Source organism: Vipera ursinii (assembly GCF_947247035.1).
Source record: "Vipera ursinii genome assembly, chromosome: 5".
NCBI lineage: Eukaryota > Metazoa > Chordata > Lepidosauria > Squamata > Viperidae > Vipera > Vipera ursinii.
In genome coordinates, this window is record NC_139518.1 from 73,538,508 (window position 1) to 73,549,798 (window position 11,291).

General features: G+C 42.2%; 1 protein-coding gene across 6 annotated transcripts in view; it reads left to right on the forward strand.

Moving 5' to 3' along the window:
• The window catches only part of PANK1 (pantothenate kinase 1), a 49,035-nt gene that overhangs the window by 20,091 nt on the left and 17,653 nt on the right, over nt 1-11,291 (forward strand). For 3 of the 6 annotated variants that reach the window (XR_014492699.1, XM_083364136.1, XM_083364137.1), the window contains exons 2-3: nt 3,345-3,697; nt 7,901-8,154. Coding sequence is in view for 4 of the 6 variants with exons in the window: in XM_083364136.1 (XP_083220262.1) it covers nt 3,345-3,697; nt 7,901-8,154 (607 nt within the window). In the remaining 2 variants the exon portion in view is untranslated. Of the gene's footprint in view, nt 1-3,344; nt 3,698-3,721; nt 4,139-7,900; nt 8,254-11,291 lie in introns of those variants that run through there. The other 3 variants (XM_083364138.1, XM_083364140.1, XM_083364139.1) reach the window with 3 other exon arrangements.

Consider the following 11,291-nt stretch of genomic DNA (forward strand, 5'->3'; position numbering starts at 1 on the left):
TAGCATGGTGTCATTGTACACGCTGCATTTCCAACTTGTCACGGCCAACTTGCCATGGCTACCTCACTGCAGCCAACTCAACACAGCCAACTTGCTGCAGGACAACTCAGCACAGCCAACTTGCCATGAACCAACTCACCGTGGGACAATTTAACAATTAAATTTAATTATTTAAATTAAACATTATTTTAATTTTTGTTCACATTTCATCCTGTCCCTTCTTTTGCCTTCTTTCTTTAACTGTCCTGACTGTCCTCTGGAAGGACAGATACTGAAGCTGAAACTCTAATACTTTGGCTACCAAATGAGAAGAGGGGACTCGTTGGAAAAGACTTTGATGTTGGGAAAGATTGAAGGCAAAAGGAGAAGGGTTTGGCAGAGGATGAGGTGATTAGATAGTGTCATTGAAGCAATGAAGATGCATTTGGGCAAACTCTGGGAGATAGTGGAGGACTGGGCAGCCTGGCATGGTCCATGGGGTCACGAAGAGTTAGACACAACTTAGTGACTAAACGAATTCAGGCGATTCTTGGATGATCATACTGTATATACTGTCCCTAAATGGGAGCTTAAAACTAAAGGTGCCAATTTTTATTTATCAAATTTATACATCTCACAAGAAGTAAACAATAACAATAACAAAAAGCTATACAACAATAAACATGAAACACAGTCATTAAAAGAGTTGAAAAATATTTTTATAGTTTTTATAGTTTTATAGTTTATTTTTATAGTGTCATTGTAAACCATGCATTTCTAACTCGTCACGGCCAACTTGCCATGGCTACCTCACCGCAGCCAACTCGCTGCTGGACAACTCAGCACGGCAGACTTGCCGTGGGCCAACTTGCTGCAGGACAATGTAACAATTCAATTTAATTATTTAAAGTAAATGAAACATTTTAATTTTTGTTCATCCTGTCCCTCCTTTTGCATCCTTTCTTTAATTATTGTATTCTACCATTTCTTTGATAACTCTTGTCTCGCAGCGAGTTGTCCACAGCAAGTTGTCTGTGGTGAGTTATCCTGTACTGAGATGGTTGTGGTTAGTTGGCTGAGGTGAGTTGGCCACAGTGATTTGGCCACGGCAAATTGTCATAGAGCCGTGTGTTTCCCCATTTATATAACCACCGTATGTATGCTAGTGTGGCTGTAGTGTACCACTTTGGCAAAGCAATACTGCACGTGGCATAGAAATTAGTGGAAATCAGAATGTTTTCAACTGGGCAATCATAGGTATACTGAAAATAAGCTGCCTTGTATTCAGTGGGGTATGTGTCCTGGTGAATGCACATAAAATTGCAGTTGGAGTTTTATATATCCCGTGGGATGTGTGATCCTGGATTGATGGTTTCCTGGCCTCCTAGATATAGTACTGACTTTAAGTTACTGTACTTTGGTACAGTACCAATAATTGAAATAATTATTTTGATAAGAGGCTGATATTTCCATGTGATTGCTGCACACATATTCATTGCATCCTTCTGCAACTGTTGTCTTGGTACCAAAAATAGAAGAACAGGGACTATTTTGGGACTGTTGTTTCTTAATGGACTAGGAAACAGTTCACAGAAGCATGGCTGTCTTGTTCCTCTTTTTTTTCTTTTTCCTTTTTAATCATGCTTGCTTCAGTAATTTTAAAAAACAAACAGAATAATTGATATATTGCTGCCTTGTCAATATTTTTAGAAAGTTAGAAATAAGCTTTGTGATAAATATGTTATTTTATATTTGCATTGTTCCTTTAAACAAAAGTGGACTTAGATGAAGAAATGTAGTACTTCCTCCGAACCCTGACATCTTTAAAAGTTGAATAATGAATGGGCTGTCTTCCAAAATAGACATATATAGATGCTTTCTTGCCTGTAGCCTTGCTTGCATCAAGCAAGAATCCCCTCTATGGCCAAATTCCATTAGGTTGTTGTTATTGTAATTTCAATATTCAAACAATTATATTCTTACCAAAAAGAAGTTATCATAAATGTCATAGTGCTCATGGACACTTGGTTTTTCAAACAGTAAATACAATATTTATTTGTATTTTGGTTGTTGATTGTCATAGTGCTTTGCATTATATTTTAATGTAACAAAAGAAGAGATTCCTTTTTGAAGGAGTCTCTCGGAAGGAGCCTTTGGTCAAGGTTTAGAAAAAGGAATTGCTGAACTTTGCTGATACTGTTGCTGAAAATATGGTGGCAAAAAGCAAGGTGTCCCACTATAATACAAAAAAAGAAAAAGAAAAAACAAGGTTCAGGCATTTGAAGAAGTTCAAATAGGGTATCTTGAGCTCAATAGAACAATTTCTGACTATACATAAACACTGAATTACTTTATAAACAACAAAATGAGTCTCTGCTAAGTATGCTTGTCATAGGCTGATTCAATGTGCACAGTTGATCATAACACTGTTGTTGTTGTTAAAAGATGGAATAGGCTTTCCAGATGTGGATTTGAAATTCCACAATTTCCATTCCTTTGGAAACCCATCATTATCTAGAGTAGGGGTCTCCAGCCTTTTTGATTCAGTGGACCAGCAGAGGTGGTGGCAACGGGGGGGGGGGGAAGGGAATGGTTACGTGCGCACTCACCACTTCTATGGTCTAGTTATGAGCGGGCTGCAGCCTAGCACAGGGCTTCAGGTTGGGGACCCTAGATCTAGAGCAGGGGTCCCTAACCCCTGGTCTGTGGACCAGTACCGGCCCGCGGCATGCCAACAGTTGGTCCGCACAAATAAGCAAAGCCCCATCCGTGGGATGCAGGCAGCACACAAAACCACGCACCCTCCGGTCTGCGGAAAAACCACGGAACCGGTCCCTGGTGCCCAAAAGGTTGGTGACCTCTGATCTAGAGAATACTTGGTTGGAAAAGTTTGGTCTAGGCCTGTGGTGGTGAACCTATGGCACGCAGAGCCCTCTTTGTGGGCACGCGCGTCGTCGCCCCAGTCCCAGGTCTTCAGCTGGGTTTTATAAAACCTTTTCGCTTTAGGCCTCTGCCGGCGTGTGCAAAAAACCCAACAATGTTCAATCAATCAATTTCAACCTCGTGGGGAAAAAAAGATCTCGCAAAGTTGGAATTGATTGATTGAACTTTTTAGTCCCACCCAGTCTGCCATTACCACCGCAGCCACACCCACCCAATGGGCCATGCCCACCTGACCATCCATAAATGGGTTTTGGGTTGCAGTTGCAGTTTGGGCACAAATATGTGTGTGTGTGTGTGTGTGTGTGTGTGTGTGTGTGTGTGTGTATTTGCAATAATAAAAGCCTTCTAACCATTACATTTAATATGTAAAAGTATTGTTTAAAGTTTTCCTGCAGTAACCTTTATTTTCTTCCTTCCTCTAGCATTCCCATGGTTTGGCATGGATATTGGTGGGACCCTTGTTAAACTGGTATACTTTGAACCGAAAGACATTACAGCTGAGGAAGAGCAGGAAGAAGTGGAAAACCTCAAAAGCATTAGGAAGTATCTGACTTCCAACACAGCCTACGGTAAAACAGGGATCCGAGATGTCCATCTGGAATTGAAAAACTTAACTATGTGCGGACGTAAAGGGAATCTCCATTTCATCCGTTTCCCAAGCTGTGCTATGCACAGGTTCATACAGATGGGCAGCGAAAAAAACTTTTCAAGCTTGCATACCACACTTTGTGCCACTGGAGGTGGAGCCTACAAGTTTGAGGAAGATTTCAGAATGGTACTTGAATTTACATTCTGTCTTAGTTCAGGAGCATTCCTACTCCCTATGGTAAAACTGCCAAATCAAATTCAGGAAGAAGTCATCTTTATTTTTGTCACATCAAAGCCACTTTTTAGCTTAAATGCATTAATTAAGAGGAACATTTTACTGCATTCTGTCTGGCATTGATTCTGTAAGTAGATATATTTGGCCCAGACTTCACACATCTAGATGGCAGTGGGGCATAAGGGTGCTATTTTGTCATGTCAGCATGGATGTTGTTGTTTTTTTTAATTTGCATTGGAACTGTGATAAACTTTGTCCTGCTAAACCATACAGCTATCATCCTGTTTTATAGCAGGCTAAGCCTCTTTGTTTGCAGACCCAAAAACAAAATTGGGAAACCTGTCATATGAATGGCTAGGCTACTTCCGTCTTGATGATTCAGCAGTCATTAGGGTGAGCTTACAAACCTTTTAAGAGTGGAGTTTTGTTTTGTTTTGTTTTTAAAAAAATCCTTTATTTTAGAGTTGGTTGTTAGGTGGCTATTCTTTTTTTCATAAATTATTTGTCATGTCCGTACTCTCATTTTGGAGAGGATGATAGCTTTTGCCACCCTCGCCTAAGTAAATATTGTGTCATGGTTCTGATTAATGAGATAGTTCAAACAAAATTCAGGAATTTTTTAATCTAAAAAGTCTTAATAATGAAAAGCAGCATCGGCACTCATGGATGGATGCCAGAATCTGAATTCTCCTCCCCTTGACACATCATATCCTACAGAATCTCCCTCCCTTAATTACACGTCATGAATCACATTCACCAATTAGTTTTACATACAGAGTTTCACTTCCCTTTCTGTGCGCGGCTATTTCTTCTCAAAATAGCCGTTTGACATTTCCCTCCTGTCATTCAAAGCGAAGCAGTTTAAACAAAAGGCTGTCTCTTATATTGTCAGTGCACAAACATGTCAATGTTTGCAGTATTGACATATTGCTTGTGAGAAAAGCTGTTCTATTTGGGTATTTCTTACATTTGCTTTGAAGCCTCAAGTGAGAAATCTCTGGTTCTTCAAACAGTGCTACTGAGCCCCACCTCCTAGTATTCTTCACCACCAACCAGTATCTCCTTTTTCTCATTCTGCCTTTCCATTGTTGTCAATGAGATTGTAGATTCCTTGTCTACAGGAATGAAAAGTTACAGCGAGAACTCATCAGTTATGTGCCTTTTGTTGAGTATGCCAACAGCTTACAGTGTTCAGTATGTTTCTCATGCTGGCTGCTGGCTTGAAGCGTAAGGTGAGGCAAGGCAGGTAAGGTGAGATGTGTATCTCTTTTGGGGTGACATGTAGCATGGGGATTAGGTAACAAGCACACACTTCGTCCCCCCATTGCTGTGTTTCATGCTTCAGGCATTCACAGGCAGCTTTGTTTGAAATGGAATAGTTTAAATCTATCAACACTTTTTTAGCCTTTATTTATCATCTACGAAAGCCCTAGACATGGGTTTCAAATTGTACCTAATTCATTACTGGTACCGAATAGAGCAGACATGTCAAACACAAGGCCCGGGGGCCGGATCCGGCCCGTGAAGTGGTTTCATGTGGCCCACGAAGCCATCCTGGAAACAGTGAGGGAACGGCCCCCACTGCCTTGGCCCTGGCCCAGAGACCCTCCTTCTGCCAGAGACCCTCAGATCTGCCCCACTCCTGCCCAGGCCCCCATAGGCACCCTTGATGAGAACGATGTAGAGCTGGCCACGCCCACCCAGTAGGCCATATGCACTCTAGCCACGCCCACCCAGTAGGCCACGCCCACCCTGGCCATACCCACCCGGCCCCTTGAGGGCAACCGCAATGCTGATGCGGCCCTCAATGAAATTGAGTTTGACACCCCTGGAATAGAGCATTCAACAGCAGGGATGGTAGTACCGTATTTTCCGGCGTATAAGACGACTTTTTAACCCATGAAAATCTTCTCAAAAGTTGGGGGGTCATCTTATACGCCCAGTCATCTTATACGCCAGAAAATAGTACATAAATCAATCGAGCGCCCCGTTCTTGCAAAGCAACTTCAAGCCTCCTTAGTCCAGTCCCCCCTCCAACGTGACTCTCTCTTCCCACCCCCAAGAGCCTCTAAGCCCCTTCCCCTCCTCCTTGCAAACACCAGACCCCGGGAGCGGCAGGAAGCCCCTCACCCAAGCGGCATCTGAGCATAAGCAGAGCGTGCCCTGCTACCCACTATCTCTCCCAGCAGTCTGGACAGCGGTACTTGGCGACCTGGCACCTCTCTCGCCCACAGACCATGCAGCGGCCCTCGCCAGCCGGCCTCGGCATGGCCGCCCCAAGCCCGGCTCTCCAGCACGTCTTCCAGGCCCACCTGGCCGACCGCCTCCTGGGCGGAGCTTGGCTCCAGACGCGACGGCTGCTCCGTCTGCAAATGTACTCTCAAAGCCAGATTGTGCTTGGCCGTGCAGGCTGCCGAAAGGCAGGGACTCGGAGTTCCCGCGGTGGTTGCGGCTTCTGGCGTGCCGTTTGCAGAGTCTGGCCTGGAAGAGCACGTCGTGTGAACGCAGCTCTTGCATTTATTCCAAAGGGTGGGTGGAAGGAAAAGCCCCTTTGGGCTTCAAAAGGGAGGCTTTGCACCATCTGCATCAGACGGGGCTGAATCGGGCTTGTGTCAGACAGTTGGCAACTGGCATGTAAGTATTTTCCGGCGTATAAGACGAAAAATCTTGAAAATCTTCTCAAAAGTCGGGGGTCGTCTTATACGCCCAGTCGTCTTATACGCCGGAAAATACGGTAAGAGACATGTAACTGAAGCCAGCCATGTGTAATTTTGTGATCTTTTTCTGATTCAATTATGTATTGTTTGTATTATGCACGTAAGCTATATAAGATGTAAGAGGTAAAGAAAAAGCATAGGAATCTGAAAACAAACCAATTGTGCCTCTTGCTATTTTGTTTATTAGTTTAAATACTTTTGAAGTATAACCATCATCCAATCATAATATTCCAATCAAGGCTAGTAAGCCATTCTGCTGCTCGGTCTAACTTTTATTTAGAAATGCCACGTTTCTAACACAGATCATTAGGTAAATGGTTAAAAACTTGACTATATAACCGATTGACCAAATGTTGAGTTTAGCATATAAAAGAATTAGAAATCTTCTCAATTTTACAGCCTTAAAAAATATCAAAATTTGGAAAAAAAAACTGGTTTCATTTGATGAAATCCTGCTGGAGGATTATAACAGAGCTTCCTGAAATGTTGTTGGCTCTAGTTGTATTGAAAATAAATTGTTACACAACTACACATTACAAAATTTAATTAGGTTTTTCACGTTTAACAGATTGCTGATATTAACAACTGCATGTTGCAACTGTGGGTTTCTAAGAATTAGAAGTGTTTTGAGGATTTTTCTATAATATCCAACTTTTTTAAAAAAAATATCGTCACTACTTCTTGCAAAACATGTTAAATGATTGACCAGAGTTAAAACTTGAAAGAGGGGAGCGCAGGTGGCCCTAACTTACAACAGTTTGTTTAATGACCGAAATCACAACGGCACTGAAAAAAGTGACTTATGACCATTTTTCACACTTATGACCATTGCAGCATCCCCATAGTCACATGATTTATATTCGGATGCTTGATTACTGATTCCTATTTATGACGGTTGCTGTGTCCCAGGGTCATGTGACCAGTTTTTGCGACCTTCTGACAAGCAAAGTGAACAGAGAAGCCAGACTCATTTAACAGCCGTGTTACTAATTTAATAACTGCAGACAGATTCACTTAACAAACATGGCAAGAAAAGTCATAAAATGGGACAAAACTTACTTAACAAATTTCTCAGTTAGCAACATAAATTGTGGGCTCAATTGTGGTTGTAAATTGAGGCCTACCTGTAGGATCCTTCTTTTAAAACATTTTTAATTTTTTGTTCTATAATGACTTAAATAGTGAGATCTCTTTAAAAATAATACCAAAGAAACCTTTTCCCCTAATTCTCAGAAATGTAACATATTTTGACCAGGTAAATAGCACTTCTTGTCAGGCAGACAGGATACGTGACTTGACTCTTCCTGTGCAAATAGTTATTTAGTACTCAGGTGTTGATCTATTGGGTAATTCAAATAGTACAAAGTCTTCTACCCTATGTTTTCAACTTTCTGCTGATTTTTCTGCTGTGTCAACTGTTCATTAACTTCTCTTCCAGATTGCTGACCTCCAGCTTCATAAGCTAGATGAGTTGGACTGCCTGATCCAAGGTCTTCTGTATGTGGATTCTGTCGGCTTCAATGGCCAGCCGGAGTGCTATTATTTTGAAAACCCCTCAACACCTGAGCGGTGTCAGAAAAAGCCTTACCGCCTCGATAACCCCTTTCCTATGTTGCTAGTTAACATAGGCTCTGGAGTTAGCATTTTAGCAGTGTATTCCAAAGACAACTATAAGAGAGTTACAGGGACCAGGTGAATATACTATCTTCCTAAAAGAACTTTTTCCTGATGAAAAGACTCCCATCTCATTCTTGAGCTGGGAATTGGGATCCATCCACACAGTAGCTGAATGTAAGAGTTGCATTTTGCCTGTGGCTTCAGCACTATGAGCAACAGTATACAAACTATTTTTTTATTTATGGATTACATTTCTATGCAAACCGTGTCACTATTACAGCAGCTTACAATATAATAAAAGTTAGAAAGTGCAAAAAACAAAAACAATACATGAATACTAAAGAAAAGGTATTTTTGTGGAATAGATGGAATAATCAAACAGAACTGTTGGCTGATGTAACTAAGCAAAACCTGTAGAGAAATATGACTAAAAACAATCCCAAAATCACTGAAATCAACAACTTGTTATACTTTCATACATAGTCCCTGAAAAGTATATTCTCCCCAAATCTCAAATTTGTTATGTTCCCTTGTCTATGTATTCTGAGTTGGTGCTTTATGAAACAAGTGAAAATATGATTAGAGAATGAGGATGATAGGGAAGGGAATCCAGTGGCTAAGAGCCAATTGATTTTATTTTAAATTATTTTTATTCAAGACCTGTAAGATTAAAAGTAGTATCGGTATTCAGATTAAGAGGAGAGATTCCAATCAAACACAGATGTCCAAATTCCTAACTTTAATGATGCCATATACCTCTTTACTGTTTATTGTAATCTTTCATTGGATAAAAAAATTGTGAAAAAAATAGTCTTCTTTCATATATAAAGTCCAGATGGGTGATTTTAATTATGTCTGAGGTCCCAAATTCTGTTAGTTATTAGTTATTGTTCGCCTGTATCACACAAATTGGATGGACTGCATTATTCTTGTCCTTTCTCTAAAACAGGGGTTACCAACCTGTAGTCCACAGCACACTACTAGGCCGTGGGCTCTTGGGAACTGGGCCACATGAGTGGCTGGACAGAGCACCTGGGTGTACATGCTTGCTCACACTTGTGCTAGTGTCGCGCAGGCACTAGCAGTGCTGTGAGCATTGGGCGGGCAGTAGCGTTGCCACGAGAAACCCCCCCACACACACTCGTGCTATCGTTGCAGTGTCATGCTGGGACTATAGCTGCAAGCGCAACATCCCCACTCGGGCTAGCATCAGGGTGTTTTCCAGGCATTAGCGTTGCTCGAGCATTGTGCAGGCACCTGTGGCCCCATTTGCATCGCGCGTGCAATCACGGCCCCGTTTGTGCGCACACAGCCAAGGGTGCGTTCTCGCATGCAAAAAGGGGCCTCCATCCTCCTGGCCCACCCCAGGCCACCAACCCAGAAAGGTTGAGGACTCCTGCTCTAAATGAGTCTCTCCTTAGCATCCCAGTTACTGTTAGGATTTTTTTTCTTCTTCTAAGATAGACAGTACAGTTGGAGGCTGCAAAATAAAAAAAAGGTATTGGGGGACTGCATGCAGCACATTGGTGTTTATCTTTACTGTAAATCATGGTTTAACACTGCAGGAATTAATAGCAGTAAGCTATTATGATCCTGTCCCTTTCCCTTTTGCACTTTTCACTTGAAACAGAACAGATTGTCCGTCTGCTTTGTACTGGATTTATACTGTGATAGGGAATAACAGAATTTTGTATGTCATATCTTACTGGCATTCCCTTTCTTACCATACTTGTTTATTTAAACTACTGTTCATGGGGTTACATATGTTATAATGATCACTGTTACATTGTGATGATGGTTCTCTTGAGCAATAATGTTTTGTTTCCTGAATGTTTTATTTGCTAGGCCATGAACACAAATGAAGAAAATGAACAGGAATTATAAAAGAATTAAAACTATAAAATCAGACCAATTCCATGTCCGTTACATATTGATATATATTTTTCTGTAGGCAATTTGAGTGATAAAATATATTCAGTTAACTAGTCTATTCAGATTTATAGCTCTGGGATTTATGACAAGAAACATGATGTTTTTCTTACTGTTAAATACGCGTAGTTGAACAAAAATATAGGAAAGCTAATTTGTGGATCCTGAAAACATACAGGGGAAAAAACCCTGAATGTTAGAAGCAAAACAATAATCAAATGTTTTACCTGTTGCTTGCTTTTATTAACTGGTCTTATTTCTTTCCCATATTTCTTTCCCTCTTTTTTGCTAAGTATAACTATCCCTTATCCCTCATTGAAAGAGGGCAGTTTCCCCGCAGCCTTGAAAGAAGCGGTGGTGAGACCCCTCCTCAAAAAGCCTTCCCTGGACCCAGCTGTTTTAAACAACTTTCGCCCGGTCTCCAACCTTCGCTTTCTTGCTAAGGTTGTTGAGAGCGTAGTGGCGCATCAACTTCCTCTGTTCCTTGAAGATACTGATTATCTAGACCCGTACCAATCGGGTTTCAGGCCCGGACACAGCACGGAGACGGCATTGGTCGCTCTGATGAATGATCTCTGGCGAGCTCGGGACAGGGGTTGTTCCTCTGTCCTGGTCCTATTAGACCTCTCGACCGGCTTTTGATACCATCGACCATGGTATCTTACTGCGGCGTCTCAGGAGATTGGGAGTGAGAGGCACTGTTCTTCAGTGGTTCTCCTACCTTCTGGAACGTTCACAGCCGGTGTTGGCGGGTGGGCAGAGATCGACCCCGAGACCTCTCATTTATGGAGTTCCTCAGGGGTCGGTCCTCTCACCTCTCCTGTTTAACATCTATATGAAGCCGCTAGGTGAGATCATCTGTGGTTTTAGAGTGGGATATCATCAGTATGCTGATGATACCCAGCTTTTCATCTCGACCCCAAACCACCCCAGTGATGCCCTCGACGTGATGTCCCGTTGCCTGGAAGCGGTCCGGGTCTGGATGGGGAGGAACAGGCTTCAACTCAACCCGGACAAGACTGAATGGCTGTACATACCGGCATGTCAGGAAATTCAGATTATCCCATCTCTTAATATTGGGGGTGAGTTATTACCCCCCGTAGATAAGGCTCGCAATTTGGGTGTCCTCTTAGATTCACAGCTCTCCTTAGAAGATCATATAGGAGCTGTGACTAGAGGGGCCTTCGCCCAGGTTCGTCTGGTGCGCCAGTTGCGACCCTATCTGGACCTGGATGCCTTGCGTACAGTCACTCATGCACTTGTGACCTCTCGTCTAGACTACT